General features: G+C 41.6%; 1 protein-coding gene across 1 annotated transcript; it reads right to left on the bottom strand.

Moving 5' to 3' along the window:
* LOC119195922 (RNA polymerase II elongation factor ELL) lies at positions 1–26,889 on the bottom strand. Its single transcript, XM_037451245.2, has 12 exons — positions 26,710–26,889; positions 24,071–24,118; positions 15,298–15,425; positions 14,685–14,839; positions 9,022–9,263; positions 8,251–8,375; positions 6,765–6,879; positions 4,856–5,312; positions 4,329–4,392; positions 3,792–3,963; positions 3,636–3,680; positions 1–3,124 (listed from the first exon to the last, which is right to left on the bottom strand). Exons 1-12 carry the CDS (start codon positions 26,845–26,847, stop codon positions 3,014–3,016), a joined length of 1,800 nt encoding a protein of 599 aa, XP_037307142.1. The 5' UTR covers positions 26,848–26,889; the 3' UTR covers positions 1–3,013.

The following is a 26,889-nucleotide window of genomic DNA, read 5'->3' as shown; positions in this document are numbered from 1 at the left end:
TTCAAAAGAGCTTTATTATTTATTAAGACAGAGACAACAATACACCTGTTTTTCTGAAAGCTTTTCTCAAGAAGATGATTGATAAATCATCCACCATCAAAAATTGCAAAAATATATTCAATTTCCCTTTAACCGTACTTTGAGTTTTGTTGAAGAGAATGAAGATGAATCCCATAAAAGGACAAATGCATACAAAGCAATAAATACACTCATTTGTTCTAAGTAGATCAATCGCAGGGGTTAATAATAGGCAACATAGTTGATTTCACATTTCTTTTGACACAATTGTTTTCCATTTTTCCAGTACCAACAAACCAGTTCAATTTACCATTATTACATCTGTGTAGATAGTTTACTGGGCTGGAAAAAAATGCAAACCAAATCCTACTCATTCTTCCAAATATACTTCCCAATAGCTTACATTAAATGCTGTTTAATTTGTGTCCCAGAAAACCTCACATTTCTAAAATGCTTCCAAAATGTAAGTGTGAATACACTGTACATTTTAAAGGCATCTCATATCAAATCAAATTTAAAAAAACGTTGAAAAAAGCACTTTGAAAATTGGCACCAGTGTGAAACTACAGATGTGTAAATACTGTTGGCCAATGTTGATTTCTTTCCAGAATACCAATGATAGTTACATGCTGCTCTTTGAATGAAAAAGGCACAGTCAGTAGTTCGCTCCCTCAACAGTAAAAAACAACAACATCACAGTTAGCACTTGAGGGGCCTCTGACACCAAGAGTCTAGTTCCCCGAAACATTATATTAACATGAATGGTATCTTCATACTGATTAGACTGATATTTTGACATCCCAACAGCCTCAAAACGCTGTTTCAGTATCTTTCTGTTTTGAATGAAACTTTCCGTGGAGCAAATAAATTACTTTGTTCATCAGAGCAGGCCTTGTGCTCTTTTCTTTTTTTTAAAATAATTGCAGCCATGGATTTCCAGTTCCAGTACCAAACACTGTACTTTTTATACTTTACGACTGATCAGACCTTTTCCTCTAGCTGGGTGGAGCTTTGTGGCACATTCGCTGAGCTCGTCAAACAGCATACTGAGAAAAGATTTGTAAAATAGTGCGACCTCTGGTCCCGAGAAAAGATTCACAGCCAAAATATGTCTGTAGTTGTATTGGAGTTTCAAGAATCCAGCATTTTTAGCTTTTATGATACTTAAAAGGTCAAAATCTGTCCTAACAATTCTAATATTTCAAATAGTCAGTGCTAATAAATATTTCTTTCCTCAAATTGTTCATATGTGCCAAGACACAACAACTGTTGCTAGTCTCAAATCCTTCAAACAAACCAGAAGTAACCAACCAAATGTAAAAAAGTTAAAAGTACATTTACGTCTTTCAAAAAAGCGGTTAAATATTTGACAATAATCCCAGTATTTTCATTGAAGAGCACATTATTGTGCAATGATTTTTTCTTTTGATAGTGGTGCTTGACTGGATTAAACATTAAATTATATTCCTCAACAGTTCATGATTATCTGACAGAAGTAGAAACCGATTCACGAACACACAAAGAAAATCAATAGACCAAACAACGACTAGCCAGTAACAACTATCCAGTAACTGAAATTCCTTCAAACTTAAGAGACATTTACAGGCAAGGTCTGAGAAATGTTGGAAATGTCCGGCATACATGTTAAGGCAAATATTAGCTTCATCATCTCATATTTTGAGCCATCATTAAGACAACTGTTGTGAGGGCAGCTACATTAATGCAAATGTCAGAGAGAAAACAGAGAACACTGAAATTTGATCTCTATTTCCTACTTAAGGCTACAGCTAATTACAAGGAGAAATAAATGTACAGTTTGGGGTTCTTCAGATGTGGGAAAGTCTGAAATGGGTCTCACCAAACGTGTTGCTAGCAGCCTCTGGAGGTTGGCCTGCTCCTTGCACCAAAGTGAACCCAAGTGGTGCTCGCTGTACCCGTGGGCCTCTCCACTGCAATCCATCCCAATACTTTAACTCAAGCAAAGTAGTAGTGAATCGATGCGTTAACAAGATAAAATGCCCTCTAAGCTTCTTTTGTTTAAAACTGCATGTAAAGTAAAGGGTTAAGTTTCATAGAGCTTGTAGTCGTTAAGCATAAATATCGCATGATTACTTACGGGCCTGTAACCAGTAAACAACACTTGACGGAGTTGATAAAGAAAAGGCAGTTTGTGATAGGCTACATGTGGGTGAATTTAACTAGATGTGCACAATCACCATCTTGAAACCAGCATTCAGGTACTGGGAGGAGTGGTTTTGTGACATTCCAACATTCCTTAGAAATTACATAGGACGTTGGCAGAAAGCTACATGGTGAAATTCCTTATGGTCAAAGCCCACAGGACTTTGTTTATATTGCTTCAAAGTTCATTTTGGGATCTTTTTTGTGTGTCTTTTTAAACATTTTTTCCATGGCCAATAACATTGTGTAAGCATTTGGTCTGAAGGGAGATACCATTTTGGTCTGAAGGAGGATACATTGTTACAAACGGACAATTAAGGTCAATTAAGTGACTGAAGGTGTTGACTTTTGGTCAGCAAACAGCAAATGAATAGATTCCTTTGTGTGTTAAATATAAAGACTTTAGTAGCATTTGTTTCCACCTATGATTGATTGTACCATTAATTTAATACTCTGTTTTTTTAAACACATTTCTTCCTAGTTCCGACAACATAAAGGATCAAATAAAAATGCAATTGAGCAGGAAGGATCACATCTGCTTTGCCTTTCAGAAAAATAGATTTGGCTTTCACTTTTACAGCAGAAGAAAATCCAGCAATAATCCTAGTAACATTAAAGGGCAACATTTGATCACGAGTCGGTGGTCGAAAACCACTCATGAAAAAGAACCTCGCTCCTCGATTCCATTTACACTCGGAGAAGTAAAGTGAACAGTGTCTCAGCGACTGCAGGACCAAGTTGGGAAGTCTTTGGGTCCATTAGGAGTCTTTTTTTTGTCCAGTCATATTACCCCTGCAGGGGTAGAAACCGGTTACTAGGAGAGTCCCTGTGCTTGGTCGTAATCTGTGATCAGGCCTTTGATATGCGACAGTTTCTGATGGAGGAACTCGCATCGCTTCTTCTCTTCCCGATAGCCAGGAAACCTCTGAAAAGATAAAAAGGAGGCACAGGTGAGCTTTAGGTAACGTATGTCAGTGTCATACATGTTTCGAATAGCATCATAAATGTCTCTTGTGTGTTTTTGTGGCATAATCAAAGCCGCCAAATTGTTACATAAGGATAATTTTTCTCATCAATTCGTTATTCAATTCGACTTCACTCATAATGGAATAATAAGACATGATGTATCGGCAGCTGAATTATTCATTTATTGATGTTAAGTAAGTGCCAGATTTCTTGCAAAATCAAAACAGTCGATGACTGAGGCTCACCAGAGGACACAACACGATAGATAACAAAAGCCGTTGTCTCAGGGAAGTGTTTCTCAGGTAACAGCTATTAATATAATCACGTCAGAGGCAGAATTACTTATATTTCTTTCCATTAATAAAATCAAAAAGAATAAGTCTAAAATCTAAGTGATGTGGCGAGTCACATTACACTGTTATGGTAAATATAATATTGATAATAGATTATGCTTATTTGAAAACTCTTACTTTCTTATACTTGCGGTACTTTTGTAGTATTTGGACCTCCATAAGCTGAAAAGATAATAAAAAAGGCAGTGTTAGGGTTGCCATGTATCTGATCAGTTCATCGTTTGGTATTGGATCAGGAACGCAGCGGCCTGAGACTCCTGGTCCAGACAGTACCTTGTACTCTTGTGTTCCTGGAGAGAGGGTGTTGATCTTTGAGCCCAACTGAACAAACATTTCTGTGATCGCCCCAATCCGATCATGGAGAGCTCTGTATTCGTCATACTCTGCACAGAAGTCGTCTTTATACTCTTGGCGCTGCTCCAGTGCTTTTATGGCGCTGTATTTTCTGAAAAACGAAACAAAAAACAACCCATAAGACGTTGTTTGTAACTTCTCCCAGTAGATGGTACTGCAGAAGGGGCCGAAGGCCTGACACGTCACTGATTAAAACCCCAAGATGTGTTCCCCAGATGTATTAATGTAAGACATAAGATCAAAGCTCTGACTCTATTCATGTAAATGTTAGCTGACAAGTTGAGGTTTCTCCTCTCAACAACAGTGGGTTAGACTTTAAAACCTAAACTTCACAGTGACCGATATCAATAACAACTTATGAGGACAATTGGACAATCAATTAGATTTAATTCCTGAATCGCAAATCCCTTTTCGATTTGTATGAAACGCAGGGCAGAGATTGTGTTTGAACCTCACATTAAATAGTCGGGAAGTTCCTCTGCGGAGGTCCGATTGACAGGTGTTTTCTCTCTTTCCTGGTCTGTTAATAGAAAAAAAAAACACACAGACATCGAAAGAAAAACGGTTAGGGAAATCTGCCAATGCAAATTCAATGATGTAGCCATCATATCAAAGCTGACAGAATAATTCATCACTCCTTCCGATAAGAGATGAGATCCAAGGCAAGCAATGACGTCTGTAGCCCCAGAGTAGGAGGCAACGCTGCCTGCTGAGTCGCTGGACCGTAGGTCACCCAGCTGTTTGCCGGTCAATCATCAACAGACTGGAGCCGGGAGGGAGGACTGCAGAGCTGACAGAGTGCCAAGAGACACTCACTGCTTTTTGAAATGTAAATATATGGGCCTCCAGCTGCAACTTTGACTCCAACCTGTTTTCTTTTTGCTTAAGTAAAGAAGATAATGTTGTGGCCCAACTAAATAACAGTGAAACAGACCCATGACAGCAGAATACAGACAGAGTTTCATGGTTTTAAGGCCATTTACCTTTAAGATTTTCTCGGTTCTGCTTCAGGTTCGGGCTTTTCTCAATCCAGTCTGGTTTTAAGCGCTCTCGTTCTTTGTCTTTGTGCTTTTTGGACCTCTTCTTCTTATGTTGTCCGTTGGTAGGTTGTTGATCAGTGCAAAGGGACGAGTCAGTTTGTGGGGGCTTAGGGCTTGTTGTAGTAGGAGCTGGCCCTGTCCTCTCCAGTTTGGGAATAGCAGATGACCCGCTGAGTTTGTGTGGCGAGTACAGACCGTTTGGACTCCCCTGGAGATGATTGCTGGTTTTGTCGAACTCCAGTTTAATCTGTACTCTAGAGTTTCCATGACTGGAGGAACTAAGAGCCCCATTGGTGCCGTACTCTGCATGAGACGGCGAATACAGAGGCAAACACTGGTCTAATAGTCTTTGTTTTTTGGGGGTCTGGCAGTTGGATGAATCTGAGGGCAATGGACGTTTCTACATTGGAAAAAGGTGAACATGGTAAATGATTAGATCTACTCCTGACAGCCTGTATTGTGTACATGAATAGATATTTATTTTAAAGGAATAGTTACAAATATATATGTGTATATATATATATTTTTATATTTTTTTGCAGGAAGTTGGATGAGAGGATTGACTAAAGACCCCTGTCAAGAAATAATGTGTCACATTGCATGTTGAGCTGGTTTTCACATACCGTAAATCCTCAAATAGTGGCCGGGGCTTTTATTTACAGAGGCTGCACAGCGCACCGGCCTGTATTTGGGGCAGGCCTTTATTCCTTACTTACCGGTATGTTCTGTTATAGAATTGTATTATTTAAATAAAATAATGGGCATAATTACAGTAGGCTAATATCATTCATTGCATATGCGTTCAGCACTTCCTGCAACTATTTACCGATAGGCTACCGGTAGAATGAAACCGGTAGACCTATAGCTAATCAACTTTCTGGAGACTAACCATTTAGAAATGAATCAGTAATAAACCATAGCGTCAGTCTTAAGATACATTGTTAATTGCAGATATTTTCCAATGTTCTCAATTACAATCAAGCAAGTCAAAAATTTCACTCGGCCCAAAAAAAAGTTTAGCGCGTATAGCGCTTTATTTGCAGTGTCAACGTAACGAACAGGAGACAACCAAAATTAAACCAAATGGCCAGGAACTCCGAACTAAATGTACCTTGCAAAATAGATCTACATCTAAACATAATAGGTCTACCTCCGAAGCTCACCAGTAGCCTAATGAGGCAACATCTGTACAGCTATTCGGCGTCCCCCTCAACATCCTCTTTCCCATCCTCATCATCGAGAACAACAAGTTCATTATTAAGCAGCTCCTCCTAGTTGTTCTCCTCGTCCTGGGCTACTTGCGTGCGGTTCTCCTCTCCCCTGCTGCCGGAGCTGAGCCAGCGCATCCCTATCAGCGGCGCATGGCTGGCCCGCTTTGAAGCAATGGATGAGACGCGCCTTCATGAACAATAACAAATTCGCCTAGTAGGCCTACGTGGTAAAATGTCTTTTTTTGTTGCCAACAGTCCATGAAATTAGCCAATAACATTAAACATAAGGAGAACATGTATTTATGAAATATTACTTTTTTTAAAACTTTTTTTTTTACCCCCGGCCTGTATTTGGGGCCCGGCCTTTATTTGTCTGTATCGACCACGCCCCTGGCTACTATCTGAAGCCCGGCCACTAATTGAATCCCGGTCTTTATTTGAGGATTTACGGTACTTTATTTATCGTACGAGACACATGACAGTGTTACACTCTAATGGAATGAGTAATTTCCCCACATTATCTCATAATATATTTGCTTACTATGAAAACTTTACAAAAATATTGCAGTTTGTATCTGTTTTCAGTCACATAAGTAAGAGAGAGTAGAAGAATATAAATGATTCAAGGTGATAATAATTACCACGGGGAGACTCTTGGCAGGACTAAGATGTGAAGGAGAGTCCCCGGGAGTTTTGAGGAGTGAATGGTTGGACTGGGGACTCCTCAACTGGCTATTGCCGAGTGGCTGAAGTTTCCTGTAGAAAGACGCCAAACACAGCACCTTTAGTCGGACACTGACTGAGGCCTGTGAAGCTAAACATAAAAGGGCAGTGTGTAGGTTATAGATTTCTGAGTTGAACATTCATCATGTATTAGGACATGGCTTGTCAGAGAGAAGACAGCAGGGGGCAGCTTCTCCACAGTTTGACATCAACGACATAAAATAAATGATCTTTTAAACTGTATCAAAAGTTTTTGGAAGGTTAGTCTGTGTAGTTTGTGTTTTCTCTGGTGATGCAGTCTACACGAGGCAAGCACCGATACTAAACACATCCAATGAGCAGAACAATAGCAGCAGATTTAACCTCTGTAGGACCAAACCCTCCTCTCTGGTAATCTGCTTCCTACAGCTCCTTCCTCAAACAGACGCTTCTACAAGTCACACCCCAGAATGGATTCATGCAACCTTAATCATCGCCAGTGTGAGAGGACTTGGAAACAATTAGACATTACTCTCAGTGAAATGAAAGACGTGAGAACAAGAGGAATCTACTCCAACAAATGAATAAACTACAGCAATTACAGAGTTTATTCGATTTACCGTGTAGAATAGTTCTATCAAAAAACAATTTAAAGACTACAATTGTAAGCTTTTTGCGCTTAGCAGGGGTGGAGAAAAGAGGGGGTTGTGCAATCAGCCAAAAGGATTTGAGCTTTTTCCAAAACGCTCATGAAGCACATGGCCTGCATGTTCACTGGCAGGCAGAGGAAATGTACAAGAGGATGAAAATCACCCTTAAAAGCTCTGCCTTGCTGCTGTGAACCTTCTATTCTAATACCATTTGGCAATATGGTTCAGGAAATATTTCCCTCTGCTTTGATGTGTCCATTAAGTGATTCATCAGTGCAGAAAAGGAGCGAACTAGAAGCTCCCCCTTTCAACATGATCTATGCAGACCTCAATATTAATTAAGCAGCCTTTCTGTAATAACGCCAGCGATTTCAAAATGCATCCATCCCTTAGACTCTTGCCCAAATGGGTCTCTAAAAAAAATAAACTTGCAGTATTGATTCAACAAAGTTGGATGAAAAGATGCAGAGCAACAGCCTGCAGGTGATTAGTTTAGCACAAAGACTGGAAACAGCTAGCTTGACTCTGTCTAAAAGGCACAAAGACCATCTATTAGTACCATCTCTAAACATCTGTGTTAGTATGGATTGCACAGACTTGAAATAATGTTTTAATTAGTCGGCCATAAAGGTGCTGAATAGTATATAATGTCAAAGGTTAGCTGTGCGACATGAAACTCGACCGTCTCGTCTAACTGGACAAAAACAAGTGATTGCAACTTTCTCTGTGAAGCAAAACAATGAAATCTGTGCATCATGGCGAACTCAAAACCCACCTGAGCAAGAGCCTATGGATGAGTTGCTTCTCCTCCTCTAGATATCCGGGCCATTCTCTCTGGACGTTTCTGTAGAGCTCATCCTTGAGGGAGTAGCTTTGGTCTTTAGGGATTAGCTTACCAACCTAAAAAACAAACAGTTCCCCATCTTAATAAATACACAAAAAGAGATCAGAGTGCACCACCACTTTCAATTCTGAAATTAGTCAGAGCCCAGCTGGAGTTACCCCACCCCTCACTATCAAAACACAATCTTTTCCTTCAAAGAGAATTAAAGCAAAGTCCTAATTGCTGAAACCAGGGGAGGCACAGTTTGCACTTCATGACTGCAGTGAGACACTCAAATATTTTATACACAATATTTTAGACTTTACCTTTTGATAGCTGCACAGCGGTGCTCTGGTCATTAGTAGAATTAGCAAAATAGCAATTTACATTACATGTCATCTAACTGCACTTACATTGCATTATAAGCCATGCATTACATTTTTTGGCTGGGGAGCAATTCGGGGTTAGGTGTCTTGCTCAGGGACACTTCGACATGGCACACGGAGCAGCAGGGATTCAAACCACCAACCTTGCAGTTCCCAGCATGCTATGCTACTCCATGCCCCACCACCACCCCAATTAGGGACTAATTTACATTGGTAGTTGCAATCCTTGACCTGATATCAACTTATACTATTTTTGGTACACTTATTTTACCTTCCTTCTGAGTATATTTCCTCAATTATCGAATGAGTTGGCATAGCAATGTGCCGGATGTCTCACCTCATCCAGCACGGAGGTCAGGTCAGCCTTGTCCTTTGGACTGGAGCGCTCCCTCTCCAACCACAGTAGCAGCTCAGGTTTCCTGTAGGGCTTTAAGGCCAAGAGATGAATGATGCGATCCCTTAAGGGCCGGTGTGCCACAGGGCTGGGAACCAGGTTCCTCTTATTGCTGGGGGAGTGCTTGTTGTTGCTATCTGAGCCTGATACCAAACCCTGTTTCCTCTGGACCTTCACGCACTTACCTAAGATCAAAACAAAAGGGACACATGGCAGAGTTTCAACAGCTGATTCTTTAAAAGGCACCAGCAAGTTTTTGAATCAATCGTGATCAGTGCACTAATTTAAAGCTGTTTTGAATGGCCGTGCTGTTGCCACAATTGAGAAAACTAGAGAAGACCGAGAGATTGTAACTGATCTGACAACCGGATTCGAACAGCGTAGCCAACATAACATTCCTAATCCAGTCTTCGCGCCAGTCATACAAATCACACCTACATTTTAAAAGAGACGCACAAATACATATTGTCTCTGTTGTATCGCTCTGTTGTCATACCATCTTTTTTACGGACAAGCAACACTTTTATCCACGTTTGAAAAAGCTTGATGAAAATACCTTGGGCACTTCTGTGAAGTGTTGTTGTGAGTGGAGAACAGTGAAAAGGGGTCAACCGTAGGGGTGGCCTACTGCTGAGTAAACAGAATAGTCCGGAAACCAGAGCAACTAACACAGAGGCCCTTTTTTCCTTTTGCAGTTAGACCTGTTCAGGCGGTGCTTATAGATATCCACAGATTATAATCTCCTTACAACCTTAAGCCATACTTTGGAGGTTGATATAGGTCAAGTACTGTACATTTTAGAATGTATTTTTAGCAGTGGTCAGTGTTCCTTGTACAATTCAAACAAAGTCACTTTAAATATAGAGTACTGTGCAAAATATTAAAGTGTTGCAGGAGTTTGTTCATACATCTACCTTGAACCAGGTGATGGCATGCAACTATCCCTACTGCACTGAAATAACCCGTACTGCCACATTTCAAATAAGCTGCAACTACAACGGATGTCAGTAGTTAGAAGCAGCTTGGGAAGCCTTCCCCTCTCAATGCAACCGCTGATTTCTTTATATTTGCATTGATGACAATGATGTCTCAGTTAACTGACATACTTGGAGGGATTTATGAAAAACAAAACAAGAAAATTAACCACAGTTTGTAATAATGTATCTATATGCTTACGCAGGACATGAATGACTTCAAACATATGATTTTGACAAGGAGTTAGGCAGCTGAAATGTGTGCACATTGGGTGTCCGTTTGTCTGGCTTCTTTCCCCTGTTGCGACTGAACTTTAAATCATACATTATTATATAGTTTATGGACATTCTTCTACTCTGAAACCTGTAATTAAGACTTAGTGTATGGATTTTTGTTCCTTTATGAGTATAGCATTACTGCAACATAAAAAGACCTTCAGTCACCACATAACCACTGTCTACTGTCCACGGCACAAGAAACTGGGATCATGACCCGTTTGTTTCCCTCTCTGGCGTCCAAGAGAACAGAAATGTTTTATGTGAATTTTCACAGTTCTTAACGAGTTTGGTCCTTAAAACGGACAAGGTAATTATAGTGGGTGACTTTAACATTCATGTGGATGTCGATAACGACAGCCTTGGTACTTCATTTCTCTCTTTGCTGGAATCAATTGGTTTCTGTCAGACTGTAAACAAACCAACTCATTGTTTTAACCACACCCTCGACTTGGTTCTTGTGTATGGTATTGTGATAGAACACTTAACAATCTTTCCACAGAACCCTCTCCTGTCCGACCATTGTCTGATAACCTTTGAATTTCTACTGCCAGAATCTCCTCCTCCTGCCAAGGGTTTCTACAGTCGATGTTTATCGGACACCGCTGTAGCCTCATTTAAAGAAACCATTCCCTCTGCTCTAAGTTCAGTGTCCTGTCTCAAGATATCAGAAGACTCCTGTGAAAACTTCAGTCCGTCACAAATCGACCATCTTGTCGATACTGCCACAGGCTCTTTGAGAATGGCACTGGACGGTATTGCTCCCCTCAAAAGAAGAATGGCAACAAGAAGGAAGTTCGCCCCTTGGTATAACTCTCAAACCTGGAACCTAAAGCAAACTGTGCGGAAACTTGAGCGGTTATGGCGTTCCACCAAATCAGAAGGATCTAGGCTAACTTGGCAAGACAGCGTTAAAACATATAAGAAGGCTCTCCGTAACGCAAGAGCATCCTATTACTCATCATTAATCGAGAAAAATAAAAACAACTCCAGGTTTCTCTTCAGCACTGTAGCCAGACTGACAGAGAGTCACAGCGCTGTCGAGCCGTGTATTCCTGTGGACCTCAGTAGTAACGACTTTATGAACTTCTTCAATAATAAGATTCTGACTATCAAAGAGAGAATTGATGGTCTACTACCCCCAACCGGAGCCAACCCGTCCGCGGATGTAGGATCCTTGGATGCAGCCGTGGGCCCTGATACCTACTTGGATGGTTTCTCTTCCATCAACCTTGATCAACTGACTTCTACAATTTTGAAATCCAACTCTTCCACTTGTCTCCTGGATCCGATTCCAACTAAGCTGCTTAAGGAAGTTTTTCCGTTAATTAGCACATCCCTACTGGATAATATGAATCTGTCTTTGTTGACAGGACATGTACCACAGTCCTTCAAGGTAGCTGTAATTAAACCTCTTCTGAAGAAACCTACCCTAGCTCCAGAGGTGTTGGCTAACTACAGACCCATCTCTAATCTTCCCTTCCTCGCTAAGATCCTGGAGAAATCTGTCGCGAATCAATTATGTGACTTTCTACAAAACAATGCTTTGTTCGAGGATTTCCAGTCAGGATTTCGAATGCATCACAGCACAGAAACGGCACTGGTGAAAATTACAAATGATCTTCTACTTGCATCGGACCAAGGACTTGTATCTTTTCTTGTATTGCTGGACCTCAGTGCTGCATTTGACACTGTCGATCACCGTATCCTGCTGCAGAGACTGGAATACTTGATTGGCATCAAAGGAACTGCACTCAGCTGGTTTAAATCTTATTTATCGGATCGATCCCAGTTTGTGTTTGTGAACGGTGAATCATCGAGGACCACGAATGTTGGTCACGGAGTCCCACAAGGTTCTGTGCTTGGACCGATTCTATTTACCCTGTACATGCTTCCTTTGGGCGACGTTATCAGAAAACACCGCATAAACTTCCATTGTTATGCAGACGATACTCAACTGTATCTATCGATCAAGCCAGAAGACACCAACCAACTTGTTAGACTTCAGGACTGTCTTGGAGACATCAAAACGTGGATGACCTGCAACTTCCTGATGTTAAACTCGGAAAAAACTGAAGTTATCATGATAGGCCCAGAGCGCCTTCGAAGTCAGCTGTCACGTGATACAGTCTCTATGGATGGAACTGCTCTGGTATCCAACAGCACCGTCAGAAATCTTGGAGTTCTCTTCGACCAGGATATGTCCTTCAACTCTCATATAAAGAAGACTTCAAGGACTGCCTATTTTCATCTACGGAATATATCGAAAATCAGGAACTTCCTGTCTCAAAGTGATGCAGAAAAACTAGTTCATGCATTTGTTACTTCTAGACTGGATTACTGTAATTCTTTGTTATCAGGCTGCTCTTGTAAATCGCTTAAACCTCTCCAACTGATTCAGAATGCTGCAGCACGTGTATTAACAAGAACTAAGAAATGGGATCATATAACTCCTGTATTAACTTCTCTGCACTGGCTTCCTGTTAAATCAAGAATAGAATTTAAGGTACTTCTCCTCACCTACAAGGCACTTGCTGGTGAGGCACCGTCTTATCTTAAAGAGCTTGTTACACCGTATTGCCCTACAAGGCATCTACGCTCCATAGATGCTGGGCTACTTGTGGTTCCTAGAGTTTTAAAAAGTAGGATGGGGGCCAGAGCCTTCAGTTATCAAGCTCCTCTTTTGTGGAACCAGCTTCCACTTTCAGTCCGGGGGGCAGACTCGGTCAGTTCATTTAAGATAAAGCTTAAAACGTTCCTCTTTGATATTGCTTATAGTTAGGGCTGGCTCAGGTTAGCCTGGACCAGCCGCTGCTGCTCTAGGCTTAGACTGCCGGGGGACTTCTTAGGACACACCGAGCCCCTCTTTCACTCTCACACTCTCACTCTCTCCTCCCACAATCATCCATGTTTTGTTTTATTAATGTACATCACTAATTAAGCTTCTTTCCGGGAGTTTTTTGTGCTTTCTCGCCTAGCAGGTCTCCGTGGATCATAGTTTCGTGCGGACCCCGGTTCTGACTGCTGGCTCATGGCTCTGCTGACACCTGCTGCTGCCATCATCATTACTTTAAATATGATTCATATTACTGTCATCAAAAACCAACATCTTTCTGCTCTCCCTCCCCACAGAAGCCTCTGTGGATGGTGGTTCGATCTGATGGAGGTTGTCCCTGCAGTGGTCCTGCCGTACACCTCTTCTGCTACTTGCAATTACTTGTATCATTTCAGTTAGAGAAATTGAATGTATTGTACATCTTTTACATTGTTGATTCTGTACACATGACATCCATTGCAGTCTGTCCATCCCGGGAGAGGGATCCCTCCTCTGACGTTCTCCCTAAGGTTTCTTCCCTTTTTTCCCCATTCAAGGGTTTTTTCATATTTTGGGGAGTTTTTCCTGTGCCGATGTGAGGGTTTCGGGACAGAGGATGTTGCATGTGTACAGACTGTAAAGCCCTCTGAGGCAAATTTGTAATTTGCGATTTTGGGCTATACAAAATAAAATGAATTGAATTGAATGGAAAATGACACGTTCAAGTAAAATGGGATGCCTGTAACTGCATACTTTTAACTTTTAACTTTTCTTACAGCTGCATTAAGTGCATGTATTTGCCAAATTAAGATTATTTTGTAAAAGCCTCTGAGCGGCAGCAAAAGAGTGACATAGCTCCAGCAGTAATTAGTAGCGTTGGTCTTCAGAACATGTGATCATGCATACAATATGATTCACACAAGCATTTGAATCCGCACAGGACATCTAAATGTCGTAAAGCATATATATCAGATCATTTATATGCATGGTCAATTTAATTGAAAATGAATGTAAGGATAAAGGTGAAGAGAAGATGATGGCAGTGAATAGGAAAAATGACATCCAAGTAGAAAATCTCAATCCAAGACGCAAATCATTCCAGGTTAAACTATAATTGAGGTCATCAATTAAACATTAATCAAATTCCAGTCAGTGCAATTACATTTTAAGCAAAACTTCATCAACATGAGACTGTTAGCGCATACTTCTGGCAAACTCAATCCCATTAATGGTGCTGGCAGGCAAGCTGGCACAGCGCCTGAGCAATCTGGTCAGAATGAAAGGAAAATTACAAGACAGAGACATCCCACTCGCATTAATAATTGCAACGCAGCCCTTTGATCAATTATGTGAACTTCCACACCATATGGCAATTATCAATAGGATCAAAAGGGAAGGAGCAATGGTTTAGAAGCTCTCTGTGAACAGGGGAACTCTCCTGTTATCTTTCCTTGATCCCTACGTGCATGAAGTCTGCTACGTAGACACGGAGGCCCGAAGATGCACCAGAATGTAGATACAGCTATTAAGCCAAAGCTTACTTGGTCCCGGCTTTATCTCAATTGCTGAGCGGCTCCAAATGTCCTTCTCCACCTGAGACATGCGCTCCCGGGTCGCCTGGTAGGAGTCATCGGTGGCACACACTGTGATCTTATCCTGAATGCTGCCCTGGCCCTCCAGATGATCCCTGCCCTCCCTGCGGGTGGGAGAAAGGAGAAGAGAGAAAACCTCAGACAGTTGCATGTAATCTGGCTCGGCTCAATTAACGGACCAGTTGCCAAACGCAGTGAAGATTCTTGCTGTCATACAAACCGTTCAAATGGTTTCTGATAAAGACAAGCGGTCTTGTGACTTGCGCCTAGCTTGTAAAGTCTAGTCCTGTGTTATAAATCGACTAGAAAGGCACAACTCTATCCTTTGATCCTCTGACACTGCAGCCACGGTTACTACTTCTCTGTTCTCAATTATTACTGGTCAAACCTGTGTAGTCAGTTGCAACATGGCGCCTTTTGGTGTTACTGCAGTCTTGTTTGAATATAGCCTGACATTGTCAGCGGCCGTTGTTGCACTGAAGAGAGAAGCCGGTCCGACACCAACTTTACTGCAGAATTACATCTGTGTTTGACTGTGGGAAGAGTTATGAGTGCAGCTTACCCTGAGACATACTGGTGAATGCAGTCGAAGCTGGACTGAGGTTTGTCTTTGCTGTCGCTGGAAAGGTAGAACGAGAAGACTCTGAATTCATCAGGAGACTCTGGTGTCGGCGCCGGGATCTTAACGTACTGTCGGGAGAAATACAGAGAACATTTTCTTTTAGTAATCTCTGTTTACAAGGAGGCAAGTTGTGGTCATTTTACAGTGTTCTCTAGCACTGTGCTTTATCACTTGGAGACCTACTTTAGAAAAATGGCAGTTCATCGAGACCCAATTAAAAATGAGTCTTATTTATAAATTGTGAGACAAGTAACTTTGTGCCCTGAAATGATTTACACATAATTTTAAATGATCTATGACGTCCAATATACTTTTCATAAATCACAACCATGTTTTATGATGTTTCACACATCATGAATACTTAATACTAAAGTGGACTAGATACTGTTAATATGTTTAAGTGAATGTAGTCTTTCATATAAATTCTGCAAAATGATTTGGCAAATTGAATCAAATGTCCTGCGACCCACCCGTCTTTAACTATGACTGACCTCACTTTCACATGCTTCAGAGTACGGCGTCCACTCACACTGCTAATTTGAGTGGTGTGTTGTGTAATGAGCATGTTTTATTTTTCCCAGATGTAACCGGATCTGATTCATGGTCATCTCAAAATGGGGAAAACAAACCTGCAGATTTTTCATTGAAACTGATTAGAGCCAACCCCGACTCACTGTCTTTTGTTTTCTTTTCGATTTTTCGCCACAAAAAAATTGTGACCTAAATAATCTTCCACTTGGGCCAATCGCAGAGTCTACATTGCACCTCCCAGGTCAGGGATGATGACCTGTAGCCAGTCGTGGGGGGAGCCTGTCTGAAAGGCAAAACATAACAATAGTATAGCAGACAGCTTTTTCACTGAGACGTTAACCTCCTCTATCACAGACTGTCCACCGCTCCCTAGCAACAAACAAACCAGCAGGGTGAAGTCAAAAACCTCTTACATAAAATGACCCAAAAACCTATTTCCACCAAAAAGACAGTTCAACATGGAAACTCATTAACCAACAGGTAATTTGTCCCTTAAAACTCATTTAGCAGGGGCTCTTTTCAACGATGCCTGCAGCTGTGTTCCCGTCCTAAAAAAGACAATTTAGTACTTTTGTTGATCTGTCCTAGATACACAATAATTAGCATCCTATTCTTTACAAGCGTGGATACATGCGCACTGATAGACTTTCTTAACGTGAGATGGCTGCAACCACACAGGACCCTTTTCCACTGCAGGTCTCGAAAACAATCCCAGTCAGATAGACTTGAAGCTGCCACTTTAGTTATCAGTTATAAGTGATTGATTATAAACTGACTTGCTGAGAGCACAGTGTCCCTGGCAGATGTGGCAGGCAGGACTATAGCTGTCACAAATGCCCAGTCATGCAGCAGAGCCATAAGCAGTTTTTTTTTGCAGCAGCAGCAGCACGTAGCCAACAAACAGCTCCTCGCCTCGGCACCCCTCCTCCTCTTCTAAAACCCAAATGCATGCCATTCACCCCACCCCCATCAGCCTCCAGCTTTCCTTCATGCGCACAAGCCCACCCATGTCAACACAAAACGCCAAGAAGCTCACAAGGCCGCGAACACTTGAGACGCACAGCTGACCATTAATTCTGACCTATTTATGTCTGACCGTTCTGGTGAAGTGGTAAAGCCGAGTCCCACGTATGTCTGCTTTGGGTTTTTACGCTAATTAAATCAACCAAAAAAGCATCGAAGTGAGCAGGGGCGAGCCCTGTCTTCAGGACCTAATACTTTAGTAAAGTAGTAGGAACTTCAACCACAGATAGAAGCAACAAGTCACTCATGTTATCGACGTCGACCTGCAGAGAGATCCTGCGAAAAACAAAAGCTAGCCCAAGATGAGATAAGAGCAAACGTGTACACATTTAGCATCAAAATAGTGCCACCACCTCCCCTCTTTCAGTCGATGGCAGCAGTATGAACCCCCTCCAGTCATGCATTAGTTTTATCCCCCCCCCCGTCCACACCACCGCACACTTCACATTCTAATTCTAATCGATGTCACTCAGGTCAGACTGTTCAGAGGTCGACCCCGTTTTATTCACAGCTTCCGTCTCCAGCTTCATAACCATATGTCATTTAACCCATTAGTTTCCAGTTTCTGACTCCTAAAGCAGAGGCTGTCAGTCCAACGTCAGACAGGAACTAATCTCGCATTCGCTTTCTGTTGAGAGTTTGTTTAGAGGAATAATACTCTCATGTCATGCCTGTATGATAAATATAATGCTAAAGCCAACTTCCTAGTATGCTCAATTTTGCCAAAAGACTGGAAACAGGGAAATGGATAGCATGGATGTCTAGTTTAAGATTTAATGTAAACATCCCAGTAAAAATGTGCTGTTAAACCAATCATAGACAAGTTTGACTAGACATTGGCCACTAAACTGTTGTGTAATAGTAGCAAGAAGAGAATGATAATTATGTGTCACTCGTTTTGCTTTAGTGGCCTGAACCCATATGTCAAAGGCCGCAACTCAAACATTTTGGAATCCCCATCTGCAATTATCAATAAGCAAACAAGAAATCAAAGCAAAAACACTGAACTTGCAATCCTAAGTTTAAATATTCGTTTCAATAAGTACACATGGACGCTGTAATACTGGCTAACAGTAGTTACAGCTCAAAAATATACTTCCAGTAGAGTCAGTTAGAAGAGGACTTGTGGGTTGTCTAAACACATCTATTCAGATAAATAACTCACACTGCATTTATTCCTATAAGTAAGTGCATTTCAAATGTTATGCTTACATGCTTGAATATACTCAAGTATTTATTTAAAAGACATTTACATTTTTAAAGAATATCTATTCCGACTGTAGTTTTGAATTATTATGGAAATAATTATGAAATCTGGGTTATTTGTCTAGCTCTGACCCAGTGAAATAATTAATTTAATTGGTTATGCTCCATTTTATAGTAATGATAGTGTGAATCCTTTAATCTGATGATTAATGAATATGAGAAAAGCCTAATGAGGTATTATTATCATAAGAGTGTGTCTTTCAAATGAAATGTATAACCGAGACCTGGGCGCAGCGGCGCCGCCTTGTTACCACGTTGTGAGTAAAGTCGAGCCGTTGGACAGTTACAGTAAAAGCAACCTAATAGCATCAGGACAATCCTTAACACCTCCTCAGTGTGCCCCCCCCCCCCCCCCCCCACAATAACTGCCTCTGTGGCCTCAGCCCTGCCACATGTGCTACTTCAGGCCCCGTGTGTTGGCCGATGTCAAATACTTTCAGGCTGTTGTAAGGTGTGAACTGGACTAGAACAGAAAGCCTTGGCAGGGGGTCAGCAGTTGAACGAGGACAAAGGACACCATCGCTGACGTCCTTGTAAAACTTTGTCTTTTGACTACCCCCGCCGACGTTTAACCTGCTCGTCTTTTGATGAGATTAAAACAAAGGTCTTAACCCCGATCTGCGGCGCGGAAGAAAAGCGCCTCCCTAAAAGAGATCTACTCTTCGCTCCAGTCCAAACATCCACAGGGGGAAGACTAGGGGACAGATTATCTCCCCGTCTTTCCTTTTCTTCGCTCTCCGGACGGAAGCGCAGGCAAAGGTTTTTTGGCGTGGCAAAGCTCAGATGGGAGCAGGCGCCTGGATACGTGATTTACTCCCAAGCCTTTGCCCCCTGCCCCTGTCTGCACTGATACTAGTTACCATTGTCTTCTCATCGAAGTCTACTCAGCCATAGCTGCTCTGTGAGCTGCCCGTCTTTTGTTCTAGCTTCTTCCCCCACAAAGCTGAGTGCAATGGCCTGCCGGGCCGCCTGGATTATTCATGAACAGCGGGGACGTGTGGCTGTGTGTCGTTGGAGGGTAAAGGGAGGGATTCGGGGGGGGGGGTTCGAGTCCTAATGGAGGAAGGGGACAGTGGGCGGCGATGACTCCCAGTAGAACCAATGCATGAGGGGACGGCCCTGAAAAGTCTTCCTTTAGGAATGTGATGAGCAAGTCGGCAGAGAAGAGGGGGATGGATCCCGGGCGTGAGCAAGTGTTTCTCTTTATTTACATTCAGAGCTGGTGCAAAGTTGCGATCAAACATCACATAACGGGCTCCATAATGATAACAACCATCAGTCACGTTACAGTGTCAGACAAGTCAGTGCGGGGTCTCAGAAAAACCATTCATGCCAATTCACTGTCCCCAATCTATCTGCCGTGTGATCAACAATCTCCTCGTGACTCCTTTGTTAAAAACAAAACATGTGACGTCCCCACTTCCAGTCTACGTCGAGCTTCCAGTGAGCCTTGGTTGGATGTGGTTCCTCTGCTTGAGGATCTATTTATTGAGGGGGGTTGGTAGAGACAGGAAAGCAAAATGGGGGTGGGGGGGGGGGCGTAGCGTGGGGATATGGGGATGGGCAACTGACGAGCATCCCCCAAGGTACCGCCTGTTATGCCAAGCAGAATCAGTCTTTTTCCAAGAGGCTGGGGCTAATCTGTCAACCTTAACAAACACACACTGTCTCCCTTCCCCCGATTGCCCATCGCTCCTAACGGTAGGTGTCTTCCTCTTTAGGGGATGGAGTTTTTTTTTTCAAATGTTAAATGTTAGGCCACTGTTTGCTGTATTTGCAATATAGATAAAAGCCTGATCTTAACCGTGCCTAATTGACATTAGATGATGGCGGTTAGGAAATATTCCCATTACACGCTAGTTATTAGACTTCGCATACACTGACACTAGTAATGTGTTTCCCTTCACGATAGCATGCCTGTTTCACAGCAGAAATCCCACAAACCACGTGGAGCATTGCGCTAAACTTACGGAAAATTACTGGACTTTTCCATCTGAAATGCTTCTACGGTTTGCAGATTGTGTCTTGGAATGTATTTCCAAACCGGATAAACCTGCAGAGTTATACCTATAGGACATAAGAGAGGCACATCCAAACAAAAAGCATAGAGGTGTGATGTGTAAAATGAGGTGGCAAAAGCTGGGCCAAATAGTGCACTCATTGTGCTCAAATCCACAGACTCAGTATCATACAGGTGTAAGAAAAGACAGATGTTTCAAGGGGTTGGCTCCGAGGTTAAAAGTGTCCCCGTCCCTTGGGCAAAAAGCATTTATAAATACAGCATACAGAATAAACAAATAAATGATTATACGAGGTCTATGTGTTAAGAATAGCTCTCTGGTGTTAGTTTCAACCTCTTGGATGTAAGCTGTCTCTCTACTGTACACACAAACACTGCCATGCTTACTTGCATGCTGGTATTGCTCATATTCTGTAGTGTCGCATTTTTCAAATATAAGAATAAAACGTTTGTGATAAGAATTCCAGTGCGTTTACTGTGTGTACTGTTTAATTTAAAAATGGACCGCATCAGAAGCCATTTAAATGGCAACTTCCTTAGAGCAATCTAAATATTTAATATGTATGTATGTTTGTTTGAACATATTTAGATGTCAAAATGGGGCCTTGTTCCCTTGAAAGATTTATACAATTATGTGAATATTAAAAAAGCTACCAGGTTGGTGCTCGCTGGAAATATTTAAGGGTTTGTTTGAATTGGATCTTTCAAGCCTTTCCTGCCTGACTTGTGGGATAACAAGCCAATCTAACCTTTTCAAAAGCAGTTCTTATTTAGATCTTTTTCTCACTGCCTTTTCCAGTGTCCCCAGCTGATCGTTCCCTCTTTCGTCTTGATGTTTCCGAATTAGCACGGAATGTAAACAAGCAACACAAAGCCAAAACAAGAAAGCACAACTGCATGTGTTTTTTCCTTTTGCACTTAGTGGTTTTCATCACACAATTATTTGTGTCATTTATTTCTAATCTTTAACAGCATTATTGCAACTATAAATACTATAAAATACTCAACCCAAACCTTGCATGGTCACTTTGGCATACTTTGAAAAGCAAAAGAGCACAATAATGACAGAGGGGCTAAGTGAAGAAAATTCCTCTTCAACTAAAGGATCTCATGAGGTTTGTTCCTAAAATATACTGTATGATGTGAAAAGCCAAATAACTCTGCATAAACAAACTCTGCCTCAGACGAGCAGAGAACACAGAGACTTTTGCCTCGCTTAACACATCTGGATGAATAGAGCGGCGTGTGCCCTTTCAGAAACACGTGGGACAACTCTCCCTCTCACTGCTATGCCACTGGGAGAAGACTGCTCTCAAACCACATTCCTGTTATTGTTATTCTAATTAGCTTCCAGGAAAGAAAAAAAAATGAGAAAAAAAGATGTGCGCACACACACATTTGCACACTGCAAAAGCTTATTTGCAGAGCGAGCGGGAGGCGAAGCAAAGCGGCGAGGTGGCGGGGGGTAGAGTCGGAGCAGCCGCGTGTGAGATAGAGGCCCTGAAGTCTCACAAGGATTCAGCCAAGACATGGGGTGAAATGGCAAAATAATCAAGCAGGCCGGTGGGAGGTAGCCCAGGGGAAGCTCAGCCTTTACACACGGTCGCCATGAGAATATCTTTAACAGCACCTCTGCTTTCCCCTCATCCCGACACCACTGCCTTCATGTGACAGCTGTGGACATGAATACAGACAGCGCCATGAAGATAAACAATTGCTCTGGCAACTGCAGTTCAACATTTATGAGGAGGAGGAAATTAAACTGCTTTCACACCTGACACAGCACAACAAAATGTAATATTCATGTTTACCGAAACAGCATTACACCTTAAAAGTTATGTTCAGTGGTACAAAGAAATACTGAATAACTCAATGGCACAACTTTGCGGTGTAACAGGTGAGTTGAAGTGCTCAGTAACCCCTACAGATGTTTGATTGGAAATATCAAGAAAAAGCTGTGTAAAACTATAGTGATGGATAGAACATCTCTTGCAGCTTGTATGTGATACATAACTAAAATTGACTTCATTTCTCAGTAAACAGATACAGATCATGCCAACAAGCTGGCTGTGTTGTTGTTACTAAAAGAAAATGAGCAGTACGAGGGGAAATTCTTTTCATAATATATATTACACTTCGCCAAACGCTAGTTATTGATCGAACCTATTCAGTTTCCCGCAATAACTTTTAGTTTTGAGTTTATGCCTGTATAAAAAGAGATTAGCTCAATTTCAATTTCTTAGATTGTAATTTTTAAATTTCACAGTAGCCCTGCACATGTTTTAGAAGCTTCTGAGAGCTTGTGTGTTTCATCATATGATAACCAGCTCGGCAGACACACAATAGTAGGGCTAAATATCACAGCGTCGGAGTGAATGGCAGCCGAAAAGCCTCGGCATGCTCTTTCGTGATAGGAGTCTTGGCCCCTGATACCGCTGAGCCCTGGAGAGCTGCCAGTACAGTGTTTTAAAAAATTCCTCCATTTTTTTGTGGCCCTGAAAGTGTCCCGCTGACAGGAAATGTATCATGAGCGATGACAAAGATCAGAGAGAGACAGTCATGGCTTCTGTGATGGACCAACCGACCAACCAACCACACAAGCGTGACCTCCCGACGCTCGTGCTTGCTTTTGGGGAAGAAATGAGCTTGAGCAGGATAAAAAATTAGCTGCGTAAACTGGCTTCATCTGTGGCGCTGTACACCTCCACAATAGAGACGCACAAACTGGTTATCTCCTCGTTCTGTTTTATGCCAGACTGCCATGTTCACCAACAACCTCCCCCCACTAACGGCTTAATCCGGCCTCCCCCACTAGCAATGGTTGCAGCTACCTCATTAATGCCCAATCGTCCAGCTCGGGGACCATTGTCAGAGGGGGAGGGAGCTTGTGCTTGAATTCCGCAAAGCAATTTGAATATGTAATGTTCCAAACGTGATATAATCACCAAATCCTATTCAGTGATTAAAGAACACTTAAATTGCACTCACTTAACATTTCTTCACAGAAAACCTCTCATAAGCAGGTTAATCTGCGGCTTGTTTTTACAGATGTTTCATTACATGTTTGCATTATTTGTGTTTTGCACACGTTTAGCATTCCTGCCAAGCAAAAAAAAAAAATACCACCGCTCATGTATCATTCCCGTATTTCAAATCTTTCATGTCAGCATAGAGATGTGGGAGCTCCCTGGGGTTCGCCAACCCCCTTATACCTCCTCCCCCTTTCCTGAACAAAGCTTCCCCAGTTGCAAGCCTGACCCAGTAACCTGGCTGGCAGCCTGGGGTTATAGCGTACCCTGTCTTTGGGCTTCCAGGGCCTGTGTGAGCGCACAGGGCCGGCGTTTGTGTACAGTGCAAAGTCACTTTCGTCAATGCAATCAGCTCTTGCGGGGATTAGAATGGCTCTTTTTAGACGGGCCTGTTTTGTGGTAGATGTGGATGAGCCCAGCAGGCAGAGTCAGCGTGTAATAGTGACCCGGACAACCTGGCCCGACACCGGCATCCCTCTTCTTAACGGACACTTTACAGGAATGCCCTCGGGGTTTCAGTGCCATGTATTTTTGTGTATTCTGTACTTTGTCTCTATGTGTCCAGGCTAGTTAACACGACAATGTACAGCTGAGCAAATTAGTGACACCTTCCCTTCAGATGTGGATGTTTCAACACCCTTTTAAGGAAGAAAACCGGCAACAAAATCCAACCAAATAGATCCACAGTCCGTGGATTTTCTACTTGCTTCCATGCGCATATCAAATGCTCAAGAAAGCTATAAGATGTCCAAAAGAACTGTCACAAGTGCACTCCACAGCACATGAGAACCAATTAGAGCATTCACATGCTCAGGCATTAAGGAGAATATGCAAAACATCTTACCCCCTGGCTCCCCTTGAAGCAAATCGCTGGCTGATTTGATAGTGATGCCTGAAGAAAGAAAGAGAAAAAGTAGAAAATGGTAACGCATTCAGGAATCATGTCTAATCTAATGGACAGCTCACACATTATGAGTAAACTATATTGCCATTGTTCTAGCCCCACTCAGTGCCTTTCTCTAAATAGGATGTCTACAGTCGAGGGGTTTCCATAATATTCAGAGCAATGTGTGATTAATCAATTCATACAGACCAGTTAGGTTTTGTCAGTCAAACTGACTCTGCATGTTTGAGGGTTTCAGCTGATTTTCCTTCTAAAAGAACAAGTCAATAAAAGCTAAAATCAATCCAAAGTCAAAAGTAACATTTCTTTTAATGCATTTTTTGACGAGCCCTGCACTGTGGTTTACAACTGTAGTGCCACCAAGAACACCGTGTTACGCATCAGAACACCACATTGTTCTTCTACCAAACTGATAAATAAATATTGATATCATAAAATATAGCATGCCTTCAGGGCAACATGATGCATAGTTAATAGATTGAGACATTTATCTGTGAAGTACAGCTGAGCACGTGATAGACAGCGCTCTTGATTTATTATTAATTGTTTGGGGAAATGTCTTCCCCATCGAAGAGAACTGATTTTCTTCGTCGTTCCATAGTTTTAATATTGAATGGAGTAATATTTATTATCAACACACTCATGGGGCTTATCACAAGTAGGGAGCCTGTTTTTTATCACAACCAAAAATATTCCAACAATTTTGGGATATTTTGAGTGTTCACTGGAGCTGAAACAATATGCCAATTAATTGTTACCACTGTTTATTGAAGGCCATTTTACAATGGTTGTGTAATTGATTTATAGATGTCAGTTATAGGTTATGTATTAGTAATTTGTATTAATAAGAATTTAAATTTTGGGGTTGGCCAATACCCTCGACCATAGTACATTTATCAATGCATACTAAATGCAATATTCTAAAATCGAAAACATGAATAGCCAAATGGATATTTTACCACCTAGCAACCCGAAAGAATCACTTTCAATAATTGTAAAACGACTGTCTCATTAGATAGTAGTAAAGTTTAAGGAATCACAGGATTAATAGAAGATGAATTAACAGCTTCTGTTTGTTATACAAAACAAAAATTACGAAAATTATGAAAAAAATTGATGAATCAGCAGAACGTTACTTAGCATCTATTTAGATAATCTCTTGATTGTTAAAGTTATTTTTTTTAACATATGGTCAAAGTTTTACTGGTTCTGAAGTGTAGTATTCGAAAGTTCTGAGTCTTATATGAGTGAATTCATATATTTGACTTTTAAATAAGAACATTTATCGCTTTTTTCCTGTTCTTTCTGTAATTTCATCGACCAAACAACTCCTTCCATAACTTGAGAAGTATAATATGCCAATACATTGTTAGTTGCAACCTTAATTTGCAATAAAGGGTATTTCATTTTAACAAATACATCCCATCTAATAAAGCAACGTATTTCAGTCTGAGAGATTCCTGAGGACAAAATCTCAGTGGGGGTCCAGCGGGCCACAACAATATTTTGTGGAGTGGTCTTTCACTTGGAAAAAGTTTTTCAGCAACCCCTCTCGTGCCTGGAGGAAGCTGTCAGGCTCCGGATTTCACTCCGCCTCGCGGACCAATGGGCTGCGCAGAGGGGCGGGCTTCCAGGGCGTGTAAAGGGCAAACAACAATAATACACAGGAGCACAGCGACAACTTGTCGAGCTTTGCCACCGAGCCCGATGTGGACTTTACCGTCTCATATCCAGGTCATTTCTGCCCTGTGGCAACACTTGCAAATTAAAAACTAGAAAAAAACCAATATGGATCTCTAGCTGCAATCATAACTGTGGGGCTTAAAGTGATTTATCAAACGCTGCTCTGGGAAGGACAATTTGGAGAAACTTAAATTATCTGGGTCTAATCCAATGGATCGTCGCAGTGACAAAACCGTCTGATTCGGAGCACTCGAATAATGTGCTTGATAGCTTTTTCATTGATTTATTCACGTGAGCAAAACAAGCTGAATATAAAAAAAATGACTGATAATCATTCGTAGTCGCCCGTACTCTAAAACAATGCATTTCAGATTCAATGTATGTGTGGAAAAGCAGATGAAAACAACACGCTGCTAAAGCTCAGGGCATACTTGTTAATCTCTCATATGGGAACTTTCATTCCGTTTGGTTTTTCGGGAGATTACGCTTGGAAAAACAAGTAGACACGCATAATTGAAAAGAGTCTGAGCCTCTCCTTTTCCGCACAAAACACATTTTATCCAGGTCTTAGAGGAGGGGGGGGGGGGGGGGCAATAAAATAATTTCATTCATTAAAGCCTAATGGATTTTTTAAATATATGTTCATAAATAATAAAGGTTCTCTCTCTGCTGTATAAAAACCCAAAACCTGTATCAACCACCAACGCTTCTGTCGACGTGATCTGCCCCAACTTTTTTTTTTATATGAAAAAGAGAAGATAAAAAAAGGCTTTTTTTCCAAATCGCGATTATACAGTTACCATAGTTGAGAGAAGATTCAAGAAAATGAAAATATAGCTGAAAAAAAGGAAAACCCCACACAAGCTCCAAAGTTCAACACGATACTGTTTTCCTACCTTGAGGTTCTGGTAGGCTTCGAGGGTCCGGATGGCAGTGTCCGTGAGTTTGACGTGAAAAAGAGTTTGATTCGGGTTGTTTTTGTTGATTTGGCCACAGGAGAGCCCATACCGATGCTCCTGTCTCAACGCTGCCATTTCTACAACTGACGACTATTGGCGACATGGTGCCTGCTACGT

This window comes from Pungitius pungitius, chromosome 6, assembly GCF_949316345.1.
Source record: "Pungitius pungitius chromosome 6, fPunPun2.1, whole genome shotgun sequence".
NCBI lineage: Eukaryota > Metazoa > Chordata > Actinopteri > Perciformes > Gasterosteidae > Pungitius > Pungitius pungitius.
Note: the sequence above shows the minus strand (reverse complement) of the source record. Positions and strands in the feature narration are given on the sequence as shown.